This window comes from Xiphophorus maculatus, chromosome 20 (assembly GCF_002775205.1).
Source record: "Xiphophorus maculatus strain JP 163 A chromosome 20, X_maculatus-5.0-male, whole genome shotgun sequence".
Lineage (NCBI taxonomy): Eukaryota > Metazoa > Chordata > Actinopteri > Cyprinodontiformes > Poeciliidae > Xiphophorus > Xiphophorus maculatus.
This window is the reverse complement of record NC_036462.1, coordinates 9,691,865-9,716,154: the sequence shown is the minus strand read 5'-3', so window position 1 is coordinate 9,716,154 and position 24,290 is coordinate 9,691,865. Positions and strand designations below refer to the sequence as shown.

The 24,290-nt window shown below is 35.9% G+C and overlaps 1 protein-coding gene across 3 annotated transcripts in view; it reads left to right on the top strand.

The window, feature by feature from the left end:
* Positions 1-24,290, top strand: part of igsf21 (immunoglobin superfamily member 21) — a 175,833-nt gene that overhangs the window by 118,632 nt on the left and 32,911 nt on the right. For all 3 annotated transcript variants that reach the window (XM_005802177.2, XM_023325088.1, XM_023325089.1), the window contains one exon: positions 19,726-19,841. In XM_005802177.2, the coding sequence (XP_005802234.1) occupies positions 19,726-19,841 (116 nt within the window). The remainder of the gene's footprint in view (positions 1-19,725; positions 19,842-24,290) is intronic.

The window sequence follows — 24,290 nt, the reverse complement described above, 5'->3', positions numbered from 1 at the left end:
AGTTGCCCATATAGTTGGACATACAGATGTTTCATGTATTAAAATTTTCACTTTATGCATAATGTTTGGTAGCAGGCAAGATGGTGAATACAATGAATACAATGTAAAAGCTTTTTTTTTCAAACAAAAAATTCATGCTTTTTAAGTATGCAAGATGTAATCTCTGATATGATACTGAATATCTTAAAATCTACTGCAGCCATGATCTTTCCATGGCAACACAGTGTTCACAGGAGTTTTGAAAAGCCTTAAAGCTAGAATGTATTTTCATTGTCAGGTTTTGAAAATCTATTTATTTCAGAGATCAATGTATTGGTTAAGTTATACTGAAGTGCACATTATAACAAGGATTAGACAGTTGAAATACAATGAACAGGGAATTTTGTGAAAACTGAAAAAAACAATGACCAGCTTTGATTTGCTCATTGAGTTGTAAAAGAAAGAAAAGAAAAAAAAACGCCTTTCAGAGCATGGTCCATGCCTGCTCCGTATCTCTTTTAGTAATATTTCCGAAACTGACTTAACTCAAAGCCATTTGATTTAGTACATAAAGTCATTTAGTTATTAATAAAATTATTAATGTCAGCCTTTAACTGGAGGCCCAGATGTGAACATCCAGGAACAAATAGCAAATAAACAATACTTTCAGATCACTTTGGAGTGGCTGTCTTTACAGTGTTTATCTGTGCAGAATTGGCACCTACAGCTAAGAAAGCTGAGTGTAAATAAACATGGGGGAAATTCACTCAAAAATATCCTGGCAGCTGCAGTTGTGAACGGTAGAAAAGGGATAAGGATGTGACATGTTGGCAACCTAATTGCTTATGCGTTGACGAGGAATTCTGAATCGTGTTGAATTTGCATTTACGCTCTACTATTTTAGCACCCACTGTAAAACAGAATGAGAACGTGTGAGAAGATGAAAATGTTTAAATTGCACTTGGTGTCTTTTGATGGTTATTAAAACCACAGAATTACAATGTCTGTGTTCATCTGAAAGGCAAGACAGGTCAGTTCTTCTCTGTAACCAATTTAGTATACACATTTTATTCCAGTTTCACTAAAACTTAAAGTCAGTAAGAAGTTATAGATTGTGTTATACATGCTGTCATTACTGTTTAGGAAGTTGAGCAAAAATGTAACTGAAAAGATGGTAGGTGTTTGCACAAAAGCTTATAGGAAAGCTGTCGACCCTTCCACTGGAGAGTTTGAGGTTTTGCTAACATAATGTTGATCAACTGCATCCTGCATGTGCATCCTGTACATGTATCATATTCTGGGATTGCAGCTGTCACACAGTGGATATGTAGTGCAAATATTTAAAATTCTAACAAACACATGCTTAAAGGAAAAGATCATTAAATTATATACAAAAAAAGAAAAACATGCATAAAACATAATGCTTAAAAGTAAAACATGCATTTTCCCCAATTATTTCACCAGATAGGGGATACATATAGATATACAGTTCAACATTTTTTATGTTCAAAACTTTTTGACATCTGAAATGTGACTGTGATGTGACAAACTGGTTTAACTTCATCACATAAAAGCACATTTCCCAAACGCAAGAATTTTCCGAACATGGACTATTTACTTAAATTGCAGGGATGATTATAAATTAATGAAGAAGACCGGGGATGAGTGACATTTAAATGTGGCACTGCAGATGTCAGAGGTTCCAAACATGAGCTTAGGGAGTCAAGTTTATGCCTTATTAATTAGAGTGCCAAGTTAACAAGTTCGTTCCACAGTTTCATGTGCACATTTACTGGAGTCACACGCTGCTTAAAAACTCTGAAGGGCCAATACAGCATATTGGAATTCAGAAGAGATGTGCATGCAATAACAAATGGAATTATAGTTATAGTTATCATATGTGATTTTGTGCAGAGTGGTGCCACATAACACCCTCACCCTTTTTCTCCAGTGCCGTAACAGTAACTTTTACTTAGACAGCTGTTAATAATGAATTTGCTTCTGTTTACCATTGTCAGAGTTACTCTCCTTCACAACCAGCATTTTCAACAAGCTGACAATGTGTTTGTGTTGTTGGCTGGATGTTCTTGTCATGTGATCTTAAACTATAAAATCTAACGTCTCACCTTGCGGTAAAGAAGCTGACCTACACATTTTCCATTCACGACAAACATTTATAAATTTTACATCTAAGCACAGTTTTAGCACTAATGATGCTTTTAATTCCAACTCAACTGTCAGTCCATTTGACCCATTTAAATAACCTTGTTTTAGATAGTGGCTCTGTGGGGAGTATAGAGGTCTTGCAATTGGAAAATTGTGGGTTTGATTCCAATTTTCTTCTGTCACACGTTGGTGTGGTAGTTTGAATGGTGTAAAATCCTAATATTGGTTTTCTAAGAAGAGTTTAAAGAATAGACAATGACATAAAATCTAGATATGTTTTCCTGTGTGGTTTAATATATACAGCTTTTGAGATTTCTATCTATACAGTCCATAACATACTTTAAGGTGCACAAGTTATTTTAAGAAAACTGACAGCTAATACATATCTTACATTATTGAAGCTAAAAGCTGTGGCTCCCTCTCAGTTAAACCAGAATGGAAAATAGCTACAAATATATTGCAACTTTATTTGTGCAACAGTCATTGTGTTAGTCTGATTGCCACTGAACACACACACACACACACACACACACACACGCACACACACACACACACACACACACACACACACACACACACACGCACACACACACACACACACACACACACGCACACACACACACACACACACACACACACACAGAGAGAGAGAGAGAGAACTCTATAAATGGTTCCTTGTTCTATGTAATGAAGACTCTTTCAGCTGCCTCTTGCTGCTGGCTTTGACTTTGCCCATGAGCATATTCTCATGTGTTCTTTGTTATTGGGACTGAATGGGTGTGAAAGAGAAACAGGCTCACAACTTGACTTACAATCATAGTTTTGCTATTTCTGTCGAGCCACAAGGGCCCTCGCTCTTGTGGCTCGACACAGACTGTTTTCTGTCTGTGTTTCTGCTCTGTTCATATGAAGACCAACACTGGCAGATTTGTTAATTTTGTTTAACCAATGATTTTGCTTTGCAGCATTTTGTCATGTTATCTTTATAAATATGTCTCAACCAACTCTTTGTCCCCGCTCTTTCATGTTTTACCTCAATAAAAACAGGACGTTTAGGTACCTCTACTGAAAATGCCATTGGTTTTATAGCTAAAGAGTATGAAAAGAAAATCAACTAAATAGTTCACAGACATCTATCCAATAGCCATTTGTACCTACCATACATTATTAAATAACATTAGATTCTTATTTTTTTCTGCCTCAGCCAGCTATCTCACTTTACTTACAGCAGAACAGCATGTGCCATGGGTTATGGGTTAAAGGACAATACATAAGCAAGCACTATTTATCTTTGGATATGTAATTCAAGCCTAAATCTCAGAGCTGCTCCGACAAGAGCCACCAAACATTAAAGCAACTTATGAACCAGAATTTTTGTTTAATGTATGAGAAAGTAGATGATTTTTTCTAGTTTATGACCATTTGAACCCATTATACTTTTCTTTAAAAATGGTAAATGGCCTGTACTTGTATAGCAATTCATCTAGTCCAGAGGATTCTAAAGTGCTTTCCACTTGATTCAGTCATTCATTCAGACACTCGCATGCCAATGGTGGTAAATGAAATTGTAGCCACAGCTGCCCTGAAGCCATGTGACAGCAGCAAGGCCACCTTACACCAGCAGCACCAGGCATGCTGATCATCACCAGCAAGCAAGTCTGGCAGCCAAGGACAGAACAACTGAGACAGACAGCAACTCACCAGTTACAGGGCAAACTCCTACCACCGTTGCCACATTGATGAGGCTAAAGTTACTTATCAATGTGTCTTACAAACACAAATATCCTGAAATGGCTACATTTAAGCAGCTGTGCTGAAGTTGCATGTAACTAATGTAACTAGTTTTTATAATCCCTGTTTTTGCTTTTTAACATATGACTCTTGGATGCCCATGACCTTATACCAGATTTCTTGCTGTTTTTTCCATTGTCCACGTTTGGCAAATTTTGGCCACTGCGAACCAGGAACATCCCACAAAAGTTTGAGTTTTGGGGATTCTCTGATCCTGTCATATAACCATCACAGTGTGGCCCCTGTCAAACTCACAAATCCTTACAATTTCCCATATGTTTTGCAAAATTTTTACTTCCTGTCTAAATTGTGCAATGTTGAGGAGATAATCAGTGATATGTACTTTAAGTATTAGTGGTCCCTATGTTTTGCATGACCAATGAAAAACATAAGGAAAGCAGAGTTTTAACTTCAACTTAATAATTCTATTTATTTGTGTACTATGTATTATATCCCCCAACTTTACTGAAGTGTCCCAGCTACTGTCTGCAAACAAGTTTTCACTTTTTAGCTAAGGGCATCTGCAGAGATCAGCTTCTTGCTAATTATAAACTGCATTATTGGGACGTGCACAAATTTAACAGTGGTTCAAATAAATTCCTAAAATAAAATTCTGTTTGTGGGAATAGTAGAGGAAAAGAATTGCCGTATTGAAGAAAGACACAGTTTTACTGAATGACAGTAGAATGACAAAAACCTGATGAATGGGTTTTTGAAAAATCAATTAGAGATACCAATAAAGAAAGAAATATGAATGCAATGATGCATGCCTGCTATCTATGTAATTATTTAACAAAAAATGTAAGTTCTGGTTGTCAGATTTATAGTCATAACAGCCATGCAATTAAATTAGAGCTGTTGTCAATAAACAGCTTATTAACAGCATTATTTTAAACCAGAGTTGAATTGACGCAGTTCTAAAAGGCTGTGTTTTTGTTTCCACGCTGAGATGGCATGCTTCAATGCCCTGCTGATTATAGGAGGGTTATTTAAAGTGTTGCACCCTGGCTGACTGGACCAGAACCATTTCTCTGACCTTATTTTCCCATTTCTGAAATACATTTAACAAAGCCTTAGCGCAGTTAGAGACCGACTTCAAGTTAGGTCTGTCAGCAAAATGAAGCTGCAGTCTTCTGTTACATCAGTCACACAGTTAAAAGGCAATGAAACTGGATTTGCTCAATATTCCTGAAGCCACATGAGATGTATTATATTTCACCCTCTGTATGGGAAAGTGGTACCCATATTTTGCTAGCAGGAGTCCAACTATTTTACTGAAGTGTGCTAATCTATTTGGATATTTTTGCCTTACGTTTTCTTCATGGTGTAACAGTTTGCAAAAATAACTTCCTATGTTGTCTCTTCCTACAGTAAACCTTAACATCATTTTACATTTTGTAGCAAAATGATTATTTTAAGCTACAGTGCTACTAATGCTACAAAATCTTTAGTTATTTGCAATGCTTACTCGATGAATATTCAGTATTGCAGTACAGTCAAAATCTAAAATGCCCAATTAGCCACCAGAGGGATATACATAATTAGTTGGTCCAGCAAGCAAATATGTGGTAGGTAATTTAGTTTGTAAGCTTTTAGTCATTTTAGATATAAATCTGTATCCATCAGTTTTGGAGGTTAATAACTAGGAATGTTTACCTCATCATACTGAATTTCTTTCAGTATGAAAACTTCAGCCTTCCATTACTTGCTGCAAATCTTAACTGTGTAAAAGCTGTAGTTCCTACACTTCATTTGTCATCGCCTACTGGTACATTATTTATTGGCAAAGAAAAATGTTTGAAATGTTGTGTATGGCACTAGAGAAAGTGAAAGGGTGTTACGTTTCTCAGAGGCAAGAGAATAGCTTATAGAATGTCTGTGAGACAAAATTATGAATACAACTACTATTCCATGTGTACTAGATGGAATTGAAAATGACCTGGAACTCTTAACTAAAGGTATCCATTCAATTCAGGTGGCAAAAAATACTCTTGTTTAGTTTTTTTGCTCTTTGATGTTTTATGTTTTCTTGATCAACGTGTTTTATAAGACATGCCATGTTGGGTTTTCTTTTGTTTTGATTTATACCTGAGTTGTTCCAGAGTGGAGATAAAGTTCATTGTATCGATGGCAAGAAAGACCATAGATTTAAGTTACCTAATGGATACAATTTCTGTTACCAGGTTATTTTTTCTAAAGTAGGCAAGAGACAAAGGCTATATTTTAAGGCAGCAATGGCAAGCATAAACTGTTCAGTGAGGTAATAATAAAATGAATCAAAATTTACCTCAGAAAATGCTGGGGGGTTTAGGATATGAATGAATGAATACATCTAGGAGCTATTACAGATGATCATAGTTATGTGTATGCCATCTGTCTCATTGTAGCTTGGCACAAGCCATTTTGTAAATTATGAGCCACCGACTTCCCTGTTTGTAACTCTTCTCTAAATTGTGTTGCACAATTTGGGAGTCTCACTAACAGCTGGGTACCTTTTATAAGGAACATTAATGATTTGCAACCATATGAATAATTACAAAGGATAGTAAAACTGTCCTTTGCTTGTGAACAAATGCTATTACTTAAGAAATGCAAGCTCTTTGAGTGTATAGAGCTGGGATTTGTATTGTAGACGACATAATTTTTCTGAATTGGAATAGTCTGGAATAATCTTTAAAATTTTTGTTTACCTGAAACAAAAATTCCCAAAAGCTCCTTAACATACATGTTTTAATATATGAAAGAATCATTTTGCAATTGACATGCATCCCTTTATATTTAAGCTTAATTTAAAAAGATCAGAATACAACAATCTTCATTGTGCTATACAATGATTTTTTTTTTCTTCTGTCAAAGCTGGAGTAGTTTGTCAAATCCTTACCAGTAAGATTCCACAAGAAATGACGAGGCAGGTTTTTGTCCCCTGTAGTTCAATGATCCTTTGATACAAAAAGAGAGAAAACAAATCACTCTATATCCATATGCAGTTCATGTCTCAAAATATTTTTTTAATTTCTTCCTTTTGTATGACATTTGGAAATTAGATGTGCAATAAATACTTAACATTTCAATGGAATTTACCAAGGTGTCAGAATTATTTGACTGCAATGTAATTTAACCTCATTCTATGCTTTGCAGACATTCTGAACAGATATGGTATGAGCTTTAATCTATGTACAAAGCATTTTTTCTGGCTATTTAATACAGAAGTCAGAGAGAATGCATATTTTTAGCTTGCACAAAGATACTTATGCATACATGTCTCTGCATATGATCACTCAATATTTTAAATGTGTGAAGCGATGCATTCACGGGAAAAACACAGATAAAGGACGTGGAAAGACCAAACTCTAGGCTGAATCTAGACAATTTCAAGCGGTAATCAGAGGAATCTGGTCATCCTAATTATTCCAAGCTGTATGGGAAACTGGCGAGGTACTTGAGGCAAACTGTAATCAAGACCTCAGGCAGCAGGGTGCAGTGATGAAGAGGCTCTTTACATCTGCAGTTAATATGAAGGCATGAAATTGCAAATTCATGACCCTCAAATGCAGTGTGCTGCAGCCATGAGGTCAGTCTTTTTCTGTCTCCAAGCCCACTCTTGTTGAGAGGAATCATGAGCAATTCTCTCCCATAGGAATATTTGGAACTAAATAATCATTTGAAGAATCCGAAGCGGCAGTTGTATTACAGCCTGGCAACATTGTTTAACCTGCCTCTAACAAGGGCCACAACATGTAAATCAAATAAGTGACTGTGGCTCTATACTCGCATCCTTTTCTCCATGTTTTCCTCCATTTACATAAAGTATGACCATGCAGGCATAAAGCAGAGCATACACAGAGACTTCCAACAAGTAGATTTTGTCATTGCCATTGTTTCCTAACCTCTAAATTCAGGTCAATTAAAAATGTCTATCACTCTCGTCAGTCTGGAAATTAAAAATGTTCTTGAAACATAACATAACATATCTTGAAGCAAAAGCTTGAGATTTAATTGAGATGGTATTCACTTCCGTTGAGTGTGAAACAACTCGAGTAGAAAATTGAACCGGTGGTTGCTGTTATGTGACACCATGTGCTGTAGTGGGATGTGATGACAAATTCAGTGAACTGAAGTTTAACTTTCTTAACTGAAGACTTAACTTTCCCAGTTAAAGTCAGGTAGAATTCAAAAACTATTTCCATTTGCTAAAACCTAATACAATGAGTGAAAACTTTGTAGATTTTTTTTTGTATACGTTCTTCAAAGTTAGAAGTATACATACATGGACTTTATCATGCTTTCTCCCTTTATCAAATTGGAAAAGCCCAAATGATTATGTTAAGTTAATTCAAATGTTTTGAATGAGTTAATTTATAATATTTTGGTGAATTGGATTTTAAGACACATCTCTAGCACATTGCCTCGTAGTGTATCAAAATCAAAAAAGGAGAGCTGTGGTTCTCAACAAATCTGTCTTACCCTTGCATGCAGCTTTCAGATGCCTGTATATGCCTTTCCAAAAATGTTCAGACAGGGGACGGATTCTGTTTTGCAGAATGTGAATGTGTTTTGGTTTGAAATGTGCAAGTCAAGCACTGGCAACCCCCCCCCCCCCCCCCCCAAAAAAAAACAAACAAACAAACAAAAAAAATACATAAGAGAGTGTTATTATCCCTGGGGAAACAAGTACTGTACAGCCACAGCCTGAAAGGCCACTCAACAAGGAAGAAGCAATAATTGTAAAGCATCGTGAAAAGTCGGAAGGAAATTTATAAATACACTCACGAACAAAGACCTTAATATCTGGAGATGTGTTGTGGATTAATTAGAAAATAATTTGTTTGACCAAATGACTATTAAATTAGAGCAGTGGTTCTTAACTCCCGTGCTCCAGGACCACTGCCCTGCATGTTTCAGGTGTTTTCCTTCTGCCATACACCTGACTTCAATAAGTGGTTGTTTAACAGGCTTCTGTGGCACTTAATGGCATACAGAGGAAGTCATGCAATCATTTGAATCAGGTGTTCTGAAACAGAGACACATCTAAGGTTGTCTCTGAGAATTGGAATTGAGAAACACTGACTAAGAAGAAAAAGAGGGAAGTCTATAAGTCTGAGAACACTATTCTTACTGAAATATGCAGGTGGCAGTCTCATGTTGGTGGGTGATGGTGTTTTGCTGCAAGAGAGACTGGTCCACTTCACAAAATAGTTGGCAACATGAGGAAAAACCAGTATGTGGAAATATTGCGGCAACATCTCAAAAAAAGCTGTGAAGTTAAATTTTTCGACAAATGGGTCTCATAAATGGAGGATGACCCTAAGAATACTGCTAGATGGCTTAAGGATAAAGTTAATATTTTATTGTAGCCATCACAAAGCCCTTATCTCTGCAGTGAAACTTTGTGAGCAAAAACAAGGTGTGTGAGAGCAAGGGAGCCCACTTATCTAATCAGTTACACCTGTTTTCCTAGGGAAAATGGGACAAAAGTCTCAAGCATAGGGAAAGATAATGTTTGTCCCAGGTCATAAAATGTAATAGCCAATTTTATCAAATACAAACCAAATATATGTAAGCTTCAAAAATACATAATGTTATGTCATTGTGACTGAAATACATCAGGAGAAGTATGTGTATTTTAATATGTATAGGTGATTTTGTTTCAGCTGCATATGCATGCAGTTCAAATTACTGAACATTACTAGATATATGAGTAGCAGATTTACTAGTTTTTATAAAATATGTCAAAAGACCAGGGGTACATAACCAGCAATGGTCTGTAGACCAGCCTTTTTGAAATGTTACAGTACAATGCTTTTGCAATCAAAAGTTTTGAGGGATGAGGAAAAAACAGGATTTTTTTCATGGGTCATTGATAGGTCAGGATCACTGGGATACTAGTCATCAGGTCTAGTTTAAAAAGGCTGCCTTCACCATCAGAGTTCAATTTATTTTGAAAATGAAAGTCCTTTTCAAACCTTACACAAATCTATTACTTTCTCTGATGAGATTCAAAACCAATGTGTCCATGAATAATCTAAGATTGGATATGAAATATTTCAACATGTAGCCATTAAATAACATTTGATACTAATTATACATCTGCACTTGCATCACATAGTGGTACATCATGAAGTTCAGGGTCCATTTATGTCTTCCTTTTAAGGCCAATATTGAAACATTTATTTTGAATCATCTTGTGATAGTTTACTATAAAAGAACAGCAGCCAAGTCGTTTATGCAAACTGATTTTTCAGCAATTACTTTATGAAAGCTTGCTTATGAAAATTCATTTTCTTCTACAGTACATCACTGTATATACATTTTATTTTTATCTCCTGATTTGAACCACCATTGTACTGGATGTAATTACCTCTGAAGCAGAAAAAAAGCAAAGTGATAATATAAATAAAACACATGCCAAGGTATACTGTAGGTAAGGGAAGTGCTGAGATCAGCAGGGTTGGCTTAGCCCTCAGAGAAATCAAGTCAAGTCTGCTCTGTAGATTTTAGATTGTTGTGAGGAAGAGTGTTAAAGTCATTCATGATTTTTGTTTTACTCAGAAAATATTGGCAGTTGCGCAATGGTTACAATGTTCAGAAAGAATGTGTGTAGTGTTCCAACTTTTCAGTGGATATATCACTCCTTCCTTACCTAAAACACATCATGCCAATCTAAGTTTGGAAGTCATATTTTCCAAAGAATTGGGGAAAAAAAGAAGAGTCATTGAAAAAAGAAAAAGATATATATACTTTAATCAATACTTTTAATTCTAGCAGATATGATTTGTCATATTTTTTTGCATACAGTGATTTAAAATGAAATAAAAATGCACAACCTTTTTTCACCCTCAGAATCCTCTGGACTAGATAACATATGACAATGAAAACAATGGCACAGAGCAACTTTAACACAGTGTGAGCCGTGCTCACCAAACTGGAAGATCAGCAGGGTATAGTCTAAAATTATGTTCATTTTGCAGATATATAAATGACTGAATATAACCACAAAAGGAGTAGTTATTGCAAAACTTTACACAAAACGTAAAAAACATGCAAAATGAAACAATTCTGTTCTTAAAAAAATAATTAGAGTGAATATGAGGAACATACCCCTTTTAGATTCTTCTTCCGCTATCCCATATTAAAAATAGACAGAATGTGTTAACTGTAATCCTTGGCTCTTTGAAAAAAATACCATTGATTTGAATCACTGGCTTTTTTAAATGCAATATTCATTTTCCTGGCTATGGTATAAATTTACATACATTCTTTTGATTTACACCTAAAGAGGCAAATGTATTTTTATGAAATATTCAAATATCGTCATTCCTCATTCGTTTCAAACACATGGGCCAGTGCATTTGATACTGTATAAGTATTTGTCCCGTACATATTTCTTTTTGCCTTTTTGTCACACTCAAGCATTTCAGATCAAAACTTGTCCTAGTTAATACTAAAAGAGTCCTCTTATGGTCGTCTTTCAGCTGCATGTAATGCTGCTGTCAATGCAGCATAAACATCTAAAAGGTTTCAATAAAAACTGGAAATCTAGGATGATAAAATATGTTTAAGAACATCAAACTACAGTACACCTATGTACACAGATGTCACAATTCCTTCATAGGGTCAAACGTCGACACTGGTGCTTAGTTTATGCTCCATGATGAAATATAATTTTTTTTCTCAGTGGACTTTTAAATATTCAGAAGAAACCCTTTATAAAAATCAATTATTTTCTAACATGTCTAGGAAAACATTTACAATAGACTATTTTTAATGCAAGTTTCAAAAACAAGTTTAAACATGTCAAGGTAAAAAAAAAGTCATTCTGCACTATATTTTGAGTTTTGCAAATGGAAACTGTAATCCATGGACACCCATTTATCTTGGTCATAAATGCCCCATCAAGAGCCCTTACATGTCAGCTTGAAATATGAATTCGACTCCCTGTCCCTGAATGCTGTGTGCAGTATATTGACATTTGTGGTGCTTGCGGCCATCTGGCTGAAGGCTTTTGATGTAGATTTTTTCAAAGACTTCTTTGGGGATTGTTCATATAATCCAGGGATGAGAAGAATATGATGGATATTTTACTATAACAATAGCCTATCTTTGGCACCATTTTATTTTCTTGTTTGTGTCTTTTACCTATTTGGTGAATTGTATCACTGTATCACTAAGCTTCACAGAAATACTGATCAAAAATTTGGCACTGGGGGATCTTATAGGTGACTCCATGTCAATCTCAGGTGAATTACCAGGCTACTACATGGGGGCTGGGTAAAGCTGCAAAGGGCTAAAGAGGCCAAATTGTAACAGATTGCAAACCTAAACCCTTGCCCTTAAGCAGGAACAAAAGGATGGACTTTAGGAATGAGGGTGCCAGTCATAGCGTAGTTGATGCTGGGCTTGGTATAGGGTGAGTCCCATCTGCCTCAGTCTGCTATTTTGGAGAAACAAAGAGAAGCTTTTTTTTTTTCTCATCTCAACCAAGCTTTCAAACCGTGTTGGCAAAATGCTCTTTCCAGTCCCCCTTGTCCTCATTATAAACACAAAGCTGTAAGTCCAAGATTGTTTCTACCCTTAGAGAATGTCAGCCTGGGAGAATCACAAAACCCACAGGCAGCAGTGACATATTATATTTCCAATAATAATGGGACATAAGTGAAATAGAGCACAATTGTGCCCGTACTCTAGTGTATTTAACATGGGCACATTCTTTACTAACAACTTTGTGAGACCCAGAGATGATTTTATGTGGCTGCTTCTAGACAGCATTCTATATTGATTGCCCACCCATACCTAACTGCACAGTTAGGCATAAGTTAAAGCACAAATGTGCTGAGAAGATTGTGGAATCTTATTCTTCACTCTTCAACATCCACTGACCAGTCTAAGCACACGGCAATGTGGCTGCACCTCCAACAGTGGCATGATTAATGGGTTTTAGGACTGGGAAACTTGTTCTGTATGACACCAGCTTTTCACTATGTGTGTCATCCTTTTTCTCCTCCTGACATCTACCAGAGTCTCGCTCTTTTTGCAGCCATCTACATCACTAGCTGGTTGGCTGGGCGAGAGGATCTGATATGAGCTGACAGCACAGTAATAACCCATGCAAATTGACTGGGTGGGGTGTGAACACAAATGCTAAAAGCACAAAAGTAATGTTATTTAAAAAGCATCTTTGAGCTTCAATCCTCACATCCTGTTGCAGTTGGGGAATAGATGTTTTGAGAGTAGCAGACTCAGGTATAGGGAACTCATACAATGCATTTCAGCTTGACTCCCTCTACCCCCTGAGAGTAGTAAACTTTGATTGTTTTTCCAGCCTGCTGTCTCTCTTCACCTCAGCCACAGCCTATAGAACTGTGTGACTTGTCAAAATAAGGAATGAGAAGTTAGCAATTCTTTCATGATTCACTAGGCTTTAGAGAATGTGAAATGAATGGTCTTTTCCTCACCTTCACACATGCATGTACATGAATTTCAAAAGAGTTGTTTCTAATGCATGTACATCTCAGTGCGAATAAAGCAGCATGTGGTCATGTGGAATTGTATATCTGTATTCTGTTCATACATTTTACATTTCAAATTTATTGCCTAGGAGCCTGTAACTGTGGTGCTCAGTCTCTAACACACACATCTGGTATCTACTCACACTTGCCTCAAATGCATGTTGACACTCCCATAATTAATAATTTGCATAAAAAATGTGTTGCAGTATGAGTTATTAGACTTTGCAATGGTAGCACAACAATTATAAGGCAGGTATGGAGTCCAAACAAGAGTGCAATTTAGTACATTGAAAGAGTGATGCATGACTTCCAATGTTCTGTGTACCTTCACATAAACATACACATTTACGACGGCTAGCGTATATTTCCAGCTGTCATTGAGGAAGAGGGTGGGTACACCCTGAACCATCACAGGACCACCCAGAGACAGACAAGCAGGACAAATAATTACCCACATACACTTAGTAAAGACCAGTTAACCTAACAGTCATGTTTTTCAACTCTGGAAGGAAACCAGAACACCTGGAGAGAATTATTGCATCCACAAGGAGGATATTCAGACAGAATGACCCAATGGAATATGTAATATACATGGAGAGTAAAGGATACCTTTTGAAATTGTTTGAATTTTATAAATGTTTTCAACTGAAGAGCCATTTAGATTCATTGGAAGCCGTACATGTGTAGTTTGACTTTTATCTTTTAATTTGAATTCTTCTGCTTTTTTGTCCAAAAGTTTGAAATGAATATCTTTTACATTGTAATGACAATGTGTAAAGTTAATGCAATACTTCAGTGAAATACAAAGAATGCTGTTATGTAATGAATATGAGGAGAAAAGGTTGATTATTTCTTTGTGTTTAGGAACAATGTTGTGTGCTTTCAGATATGTCACACACAAAATGCTAATATGCAATGAATGTTTAAGCAGCAACATACTTACATACCCATTCATTAAATTAAAACATTATTGAAAAGTTAATCTAATTCATTAACTCCATCTGTAAGCGAAACCTTGTATATATTATATATAGCCAGAATAATGTTTTCAAGCTTTTATTTCTGGTAATTATGATAATTTTCCACTTGTGGCTATTGAAAACCAAATATGTAGAAGGAGAATATTACATCTGACCTATCCTACAACCTTTAGATATATCCCTTCTTCTGCACACCTGAATCAAATGAATGGCTCATAACCAGGTATGTGCAGAGCTTAATGGATAATGAGGCTTTTGATTCAGTTGTGTTGGAGAGAGGTTGTATCTTAAAGGTGTGGATGTGCTCCAGAACTGGACTTCAGCATCCCTGGATCAGACAAATAAAAAAATCATTTTCATATATCAATGTGGGCTCACTAAAAAGTGTGTTTAATACCTGTTTAGGGTTATTTTGAAATGGTACTTTTAATCTAATAAACAAGACTCATCGGAACACATTCTAATTAGTTCAATATAACTGTACGTCAAACATTTTGATATTAAGAATACTAATTGGCAATATGTTCTTACTTTCAATTAAACCAGAAGAATATCTTTTAGGTTTTCTAGCACATGTAGATTCAATTTGAGTTTTAAATTTCTTAAAAAGGATAGAGGTTTCTTTGAGGCATTGAACAGGCTGCAGATTTCCTCACTTATCCATTAGCAGGTTTTATATTTTCCTTCTCACATTCTCTTTGAAAATTACCAGCATAATAGTGCTTAGAGACGTAGAACAAAAACAGGTGTTAGTAAACAAGAGACAGACCAAGAAAAAATTGACATGAACATCAGTGTTGCTACTAGGACTGATGGAAATAACTGATGTTTTCAACACTATTCTGAGATTTTCAAACCAGACTCTCCTCTGCACAACTATGCCTTCAAATCCTGTCCATTGACATCACAAAATGGATCAATGGCCAGGATGCAGCCCAGTTGATGTCCTTGTACTGGTAATATATGCTTGGGTTTTTGCTGATAATGTGGACACAGCTCTCGTTTTGACCATAAAGAAGCCCTTTCTTTTCCTCTGCAAAACAGTTGTACGTTGCCAAGGAAGGCTGAGAAGTGCGATTTGTCAATAGTTGGAAAAATCTTTCACTTTTTTTTCCTTAAAAATTCAGACCATCACCCCAGACTGCCTCTTTATCTGTGTGATTACACTGGATAGAGAGTAAAAATGTTTTCTCACAAACCACACCAAAAAATAGGCAAGCAAATGTAAGTTACCTTTTAAACATGATGTAATTCAATGTTCTTTTCATGAAAGGGAAGGAACTAATAAAAGAAAGTAGAATAAATACATTAATGGAACACATATATTAAAGGAAAATTGTATCATTTGAGTAATATGTAAAAAAAAGTTAAAACTGAAAAACAGATGGTTGAAAATAAACTGATAAGGTAATCTTTTATCTTTATAAGAATATTGAAGTTGATGTTCTGTGTTGATTTTAAGCAAGTTGATGATTTCTGCTCATCCCAAGCTTTTAGGGAGTTGGATCTAGAACTGAGCAACATATCAGCTGAGGATACATGATCCGGTATAGTTCTGGTCCCTGGAGCTATAGTGAGCAGTGGGCCTAAGGGGGTCCAGACAGACAGGGGAAGCATTTATTGCCCAGAATGGTGCCTTGAGGAAACTGTGATCTTTTATTTGCTCAGATTTGTAACTGCTAAATGGCACAAACAAATCCTGGTCGGACAAATAAGATCCTATTTTCTTGTCTTGGCTTTTGATTAGTATGTGATGGTCAACATTTAACACAGCACTGAGATCAACCAATCCAGAAGTACATCAATTTTAAGACAAATTTAAAACCTATACTTATACCTTGTATGGAGTGTTGAAAAAGCTGATTGTAACACTCTGGAGATATTTGTTTATTTTAAAAAAAAGACAATCTAAATCAGCTTCATTGGCCAAGAGTGTGTACAACAACAAGGAATTTGATTTTGGTCACACTCACTCACACATTTAAAAGTAAAGAGAGGAATATGTACATGTCTGTATCAATGCCCAACATATTTTAAAGGCAGCTTAGAATAGGTCAAATATGCTTGTTTTGTTTAACAGTGAAAAAGCTGTCTACTCAGGCTGTTGGGTCAGACAGACAATTTATGTGAAGAATTCATCTCTGTGGTGGTTGTCAAATGCAACACTGACCTGAAGGTAAAAATATTCACAGCTTGTGTTGAGAATGTGTGGGGTCTGCAGAGATGTTAGCTGCCCTTTTCCTGACCATACAGCTGTATAAGTTCTGGACAGAGAAAATCTCAGCCCCAAGGATGGTCTCTACAGACCTGAACGTTTGTTGCAGTTCTGCCTTGTTCTGTTTTGTGTATAAGCCAAACCACACAGTGATGGAGGAACGCAGTGCTGTCTGAATAATAAGTGTAGAAGATGACCAGCTGCTCCCGTCAAAGATTGAATTTCTTGAGTTGCTGTTGGAAATATAGTCTCCGCTGGTCATTCTTCCAAACATTGTCTATGTATGAGGACCAGCTCAGGTCTGAGAAATGCTGGCTCCTCGGAACCAGAAGTGATCCACTGTAGCCATGTTCATTTACAGACATGTTACAGTCCTGCATCAAACCAATTACAGTAGTTTCATGTGCCAACTTCAGAAATTTCACTGATGTTCTGAGGTGCAGTCATTTGTCAAATTATTTTGATAAACAGCCTTTTCTAGGATTTTTTGTTTTAGCTATGGGACGTAATAACTTATCATGGACGCATTTGATTTAGGCTTCTTAATGAAAGTTATTTTAAAAAAAATTATTTATTCACTTATAAAAAAAAATGTAGACTTACAAAGAAGAGTAACCAGCAGAAACTGCAAACCAATTCAAGACAAAGAACTTGACGAGAAAACCATAAACTAAAATTTAAAACATTATGGGCTAGATTTAGCAAACACAGTAGCTGCAACACTCAGTAACAACCTCCAGATTCGTTGAGGTTTATGGCAGTGGGGGGTAACAGAAAAAATAATAAATTGATATTTATAAAGATATAGACTGATGAAAGTAAATCAGTGGAGTGACCCTCTCTTTTTTGTCACTTTCCACCTACATGAAGATTAGTGTTAGTTTGACTGTGGTTTTCTTTCTCCAGTCTATATGAGGACTAAATCAGCATAAGCTGTTGCATCAAACTGCACCTTTCTTAATTGAAAAACTGAAATATTTATGTGTTGTTTTCAAATTAGCCTTAAAGTGTGACCATCTTAGTAAATCCAATTCTATTTGAAAACGGAGCTGAATCTCTAACTAGTGGAGAGGAGAGATCTGCTGTCTAATGAAGTATGAAAAGCTTAGAATTCATCGTCACAGCCAACCATCTTAATCCTGTACAGGCCTGTTGTGTTTGCAAATAGCATGCTACACACACTAGGTCTCAGTATTAATCATGTCAAATGTTATACCAGGGCTTATTGCTGTCTCAGGCTTAGTTTCCCATTAGGTGGCCCCCTCCCATGGGCTGAATTCAACACAGCACCCTGATCAATGTGCAGCTTTCCTCAACTAGCCTGACAGGCGAGTGCAGTTATTTATCTCAGCATCAATATTTATCATTTAAGTAGAAGTCATCAGTTTCATGAAAAGAATTAACTCGCAATGTCTTGTTTTAGTGTATAAAATTCTATATATTTATACAAAACCTTGATGTTTTAAATTTATAAATGCTAATACTGTCTAAATAACTTACATCATGGTTTGCCAATTGGACTAAGGGACAATGTTGAGTGCACATTTGCTGGAGTATCTAGAAAGAAAACTTCTCCAAATAGAATTGAGGAAATTGATATTGTTTCACATTGTTTATCACTCTACATGCATTTTATGTATTGGCCTAACTTGACTCTGCTAGATGAACTGCAATATGCATAACCTCAGTGTTAAATCCTTAAGCATGACAACTCAGAAGCAGACCACTGACAGCTAATCATATGCCACGATGAAGCAGGCTTGTCAGTAAGCTAATGGAGTGTTCTAAGGTTAATTTACAACCATATGAGTTCTATCAATAAGCAATTAAGAGATGTGGAAACCCAGAGGCACCCAGGCCAGCAGCTGAATCCCGTTGTAAACCCCCTACCTTCTTTAAATCAATTAATTGCTTTGGCATGTCTGTTTAAAAGTGTTAGATAGATTTACTCATAAAAACGGACACATTAAAAAGGCACCACTCCCTCTATGACCTTCTTTTGTCAGCATCTCTGCCTTAAAGCATGACACTTGTATTCATAAATCGTAACCACAAAAGATATCCTTATCTCACCTCATGACTGCCTTACTATCCAGTAGGTTACATGAATTCCTACTGTGATCAGAGCTTGGGCCTTTTGTAGTACGAAAAATCTCACAGCTAAATCTCAAGTGAAATAATATCCCAGAAAAGCACAAAAGTGTTCTGAGCAGAGGATGAAAGCCTTTTGAAAACAATATCTGAGCACAGTGAAAACTTACATCTCCATTTCATACTTTGAGGTCTTCCTTTAAATTTGAGTGATCTAAATGAATATTTTGCATTTAATCATTAAATGTCAAAATATTTCTGTTTATTATGAAAGTACTTTTATATATATATACACATGCTTTAGATCAGGAGTCAACAAATTGACGACAGAGCCATTTTTATCCTAGATTCTAATGAATAGAGCCCTTTGAGATTTCAATTGGAGATATAAAAGGCTTTGTAAATAAAATTTATTATTATTAAATGAATCAATGTCTTAAAGTTAACCAAACACTGCCTCAGACTGTTAAAATGCTGAACTTCTTGTTTAAATTTTAATCTATTTTGTGTTAAGTGAAACAATGTTGTGATTGTTTAGTTTAACATCAAAATCTCAATCAGCCGATTTAATTGAAACAAAAACAAACAGGCATTTTATTCTGGATGACAAATGTACTCTTTATGGAAAATGGTTTATGGAAAAGAAGGACATATAGTTTGAAGCCTAATTGTAGAGTTCCTATGCAGATATTGAACCAAGCCTAACAAAAACTGATATAAATATGTTTATTAAAATGTATCCTAAAAAAAACAAACAACCCTGCTCAGTTCTGCACAATCCACCATCAAACTTATTACTCTTATTAAGAGCCATTGTGAAGCACCCAGGAAGCCACATGATGCTCCAGAGCTCCTGCTGTAGAAGTTAACTAGCTGACCACTGGTAAACTATGATATGATGGAGAGGTTATGTCCATGTTTTTTTTTTTTTTTTTTATCAACGTGACATACGTTGTTAAATTGTTGTTTCACCAAGATTTCCCTCTGTCCTTCACAGCTCCTCCAAACAACATATCAGTGCTGGCTGAGAACACTCCAGCCCCCTTCAGTCGATACCAAGCTCAGAATTTTACTCTTGTCTGCACAGCAAAAGGAGGAAAACCAGCCCCATCGGTGAGTTTAAGATGTGTTTTTTTTTGTTTTTGTTTTTCTTACAGAAAAATAAAACCTTTAATTCACCTGTTATTTTTTCCATCGGCAGCATTTTTCTTTTCATGGAAAAATGTTGGACTGTCAGTTCAATGGTTTCATGGTGTGTAAGAAAAGAAAGGATCCAAAAGCAAAATTCAAAGGCTGAAGTGAACTCAAAGCCTTTGAACTCTTCTATTCGTCACACACAGAACAAAACTAAAACCACTTAAGAGCAAGTTATCTATAAAGGCAAGGCCACCTAAGACCACAGATGATCAAGCAGGAGCAGAACAGATAATACACTCTCAATGGTAGCGCAGAGAGCAAAGGATTCAGGAGATAATACTTCCTTAAGAGCTGATGACAAATGTGCATTAGGAGACCGGCAATCAATTACAGAGTCTGTGTGTGAGGGGAGGGCAGAAAGAAGGACAATTTAAGGGGATTGACAAAGGGAATAATGACACAAGGCCAAATAGTGGCACAGAAACTTGAAGCCTCAATGAATCCATGCAATAGAGTACACATTACCATGGCAAGCTTTTGATCTCAGTACCTCCCACAGATGTTCAAAGATTTTTTTTCCCTAAACAATTCTAATTTCATTAGTAACGGTCACATTCAGTAGAGTTAATTTAATGTGCTGGCATGGTTGGGACTAAATGTAAAATGATCATAAACAATACTCTTGCACTTAAATTTTAAGAATCAGACTATACAGTTTTGCGGTGCTACATGTATGCCATCATGTGCCAGTTTTTTTCCCCTCAACATTCTGGAGAACAAGAAAAGGCCTTGCAAAAATGCTACATATTTGGTGGTATATGAGCTTATGGACACTGCAGGAGAGCATCCATTTGCTGTTCATTCTCAACAGACCATTAATCATTGTCCACTGGTATATGGTAATGGACTGCAGACTCTGAGCACACCTATCTGTTGTAATTATGAGCCCAGTAAGAGGTGAATACAAGGTGAAAATGATTTCCGGTACTTCCTGTTTGATGCCGTGATGAGTGAGGTTCTCTCCTGTTGTGATTTCATGCAGAGTCTTAAACCATGTAAGCTTAGAACTGCTGGATCTTTTTTTTCTAAAAGATAATGGAGACAAAGATGTCTGACAGCTTACAGCTGGTCAGCAAGCAAGAACTGTCACTGTGTCATTGGATAAGTTACACTGTTATTAATGAGCTTTGTCGTTCACACAGCAAGCTAATGAATGAGTTGAGAAAACATTAAAATAAAGAACCTTGCTGCTCAATCCACAATTATTCTATCAGATTGCCGAAAACACATATATAAAACAATAAAAGTTTCAGGAAAAAAAAGATCCAGGTTTCACTAAAGCTTTAACTGAAGATTGCCTCAAGTAACATTGCTTTGTTACTTGAGGCAATGAACAAATATTTTATTTGGATTTTACCATCATAAGAAAGAAACCAACAATTATACACTAAAGGTTTTAATAGATTATAAATGTAAAGACTTTGCTAGCTATACCTAAGTGAGGTTAAAAATATAATACATAAATAATGTAAGAAAAATAGCCTCCAAGTCAAAAATGAGAAAAATATTTAAAGTGCATTATCATTGAAACAAATCAACTGTTGACCCAGAAAAGCCCCAGGATTCAATGGACTGTAATTCAGAAAGTGAATCTCAAAATATCTTCAGAAAGACTAGTTAAATATTTTATTTAATTTCACCATAACAAAGGATCATAATGCTGGTTGAAATTTTGAAAGTGACTCGACTGTTATTAGCTATAGAACCACAAATCCTTCTTAATGTAAGAAACATTCTTTAGCTTTTCCCTTTTCTTTCCAAACATCCCAGATGACTAAGGGCAAATGTCAAACTCAAGACTGCATGTCAGCAGTCCCCAACCCAGTGGGCAATGTGAGCAATTCAGGTTTTGATATGCGTACGAAGAAACAAGTAGACTGCTTAAAATGCAGGCATATTCACTCTCACATAGTCAAGAATGTTAATGTTAAAGAAATGCATACTGGGTAAGTAAAATTGACTTTAATTTTAAAAAAAAATAAAAAAATGCATGGATATAAACTGAAATAGATAATTATGTGGGATTTCTTACCATAACAATTATGGGGCCAATGTGTTGTTGTGGAGATGCACCTGCATTCAGGTTGAAGTATAAACAACAGAAAACATCAAAGCAAGCATCCTTACTGCAAAAAAAAAAAAAATTAAGTTTGAACCTCTGAATGTATCCTATATCCTCACATTTGTCAATTTTATTTAAAGGTTGGCTTTTCCAATGCTATTTTGATCACTGAAGAATTTAACCCCACTGGCTAAATACAAAAAAGACAAATACAGTAAAACACTGAAAAACCATAGCTTTTACACCAGCATAGCACTTTTCAAAAGTGTAAAACTAAAAATATATGTTTCATACACTGTAGACATAGATTTTTTATTTTTTTTTCTATTGTAAACATAACAAATCAGGAGAAGACTCAGATGTAACAGCAGCCATTCCTCTCTCACGAAGAGGGTGTAATTAGATGGGACACCTGCGAGCAAATGTCACGAGAAGAAAAACTCCTTGAATGTTATTAGTGCTCCTTTAGCATAGAAAAAACAGGTCAAAATCAGATTTTGAAATACAGAAAAATCTGTGAGAGAAAAAAAATCCTCAATATATATTCCTCAATATACGGTAATCTGAGTGTTTGGACAAACATTATTTTGCCTCCTCTTCATAGCTTTAAGTCAGATGATTAGATTTATGTTAGCTTTGTAGTAATGCAAGATGCAGTATAGTACTGAAAATACAAAAAAATTGTACAAGGTAGTCTTGTAAGAAAGGGAACCCTAATCCTAACAAAACAATAGAATTTTAGGTGCAGCCTTGGTAGTTTATAATCACTATCTATTGAGAAAAAAAACAAACAACAAGTATGTACATACTTGTTTTGCGTGTTCTCCCTTCCGCTGGAAGGCTGTCCTTATTTTACCTGCAGTTAAACTTTTTCAGATCCTAACTGAAGCCTTAGTAATGCTACAAAATGCCATGAAAACTTGGTAGGCTGTATCAGTGTGAGAAATATGAAAATGTTTTGTCTGGACATTTTCTCAGCTACAGCTCACAGATTTACCTCACAGCAGGAAACTTTCTGCTGGAGACACAGTCTCACAGGTTGACATGTAACTGAAAGGTTCAAGCAGACTGTCTTGAAAGCATAGAAAGCAGAAAAAAAAAGTGTAGCGAAACTGGTGAATGTTCTTTCTTTGTGTTGATTTTAATATTGTGTGTATTTGAACTTTTCGACAACATCAGGGAGTGAGTGGAAAGCCAGGTCAGCAAAAATCAGAATGTATCAGCAAGTTACCACAATTCACATTAACAGTAAATGCTACAGAGCACTAGCTGCTACGTTCAAACACTGTCTTAACGTGGATCTTCAAATGTTTTACTTGTCATTTGCGTTGGGAAATCTATGCAAGACAGTCTGAAGTGAATGATGCTGGCATACTGTCAGACTTCTCTTCCACAGGAGACTAAAAGAAAATTCTTACTTTTACAAATGATAGAAAGTAACCAGGGAACCTGCAGTCTGAGAGTGCTCTGTTGTAAACCTATAACACAATCAAAGTTCTGCTATATCACTGCTTGGTTATCAAGAAAGAAACTTTTTAATTTAACAGGGAGCCAATATAGACAAAGTGAAATGTCATATTTTTTTTATTTTAATTTTTATCAAGATGCTTTACTTAAGCAGAAGGCTTGTAGCCTCATTTTTCATACTTTTTAAGTAATAGTTTACAATAGTCCAGCCTTGAAGTCCCATATACACTAATTTGTTTTCAGCATCATTCCTGAACATAAATACTGCTGAGAAGTTTGTCAATATTTTGGAGGTGAAATAAATAAATAAATCCTAGAAATTTGTTCTAGTCAAAGATACCACCAAGATTCTTTCGTTATTACTTGAGGCCAATTTAATGATACAATTTAATGTATCATTAAAAGTCAGAATCAGCTGAGCCCAGCCCATCACCAGCTGCTGAAAAAAAGACAACTGTTTTGGCAGGATTTGCCAAAAGACCTCAGCTGAAGGAAAGATCTGTTCCTACTGTTGCAAATCTGCAGACTAAATATGACTTAGCATTCGACACCACTTCATGCGTCCTTTATAGTTGTGCAGGATGCTCCACATCTTTTGGTCTGTGTCAGTGTCAGAGATGTATGGTTGTACAATTGCATTTCTGGTTTTGCAGCCACTTTCACATTTATAAAGTCAAAGTATAGTATAAGTTAGGTATGGTTACCAGTAGCTTATTTGCATATTAGTGACGTAGGCGTAAAACAACTCATGCTGAAAGGAGCTCAAAATAGACAGAACTCAGCAGGTGAAATTTTACATGAGAATTATTTTGTGCAAAAAAATTAATGAACATGTT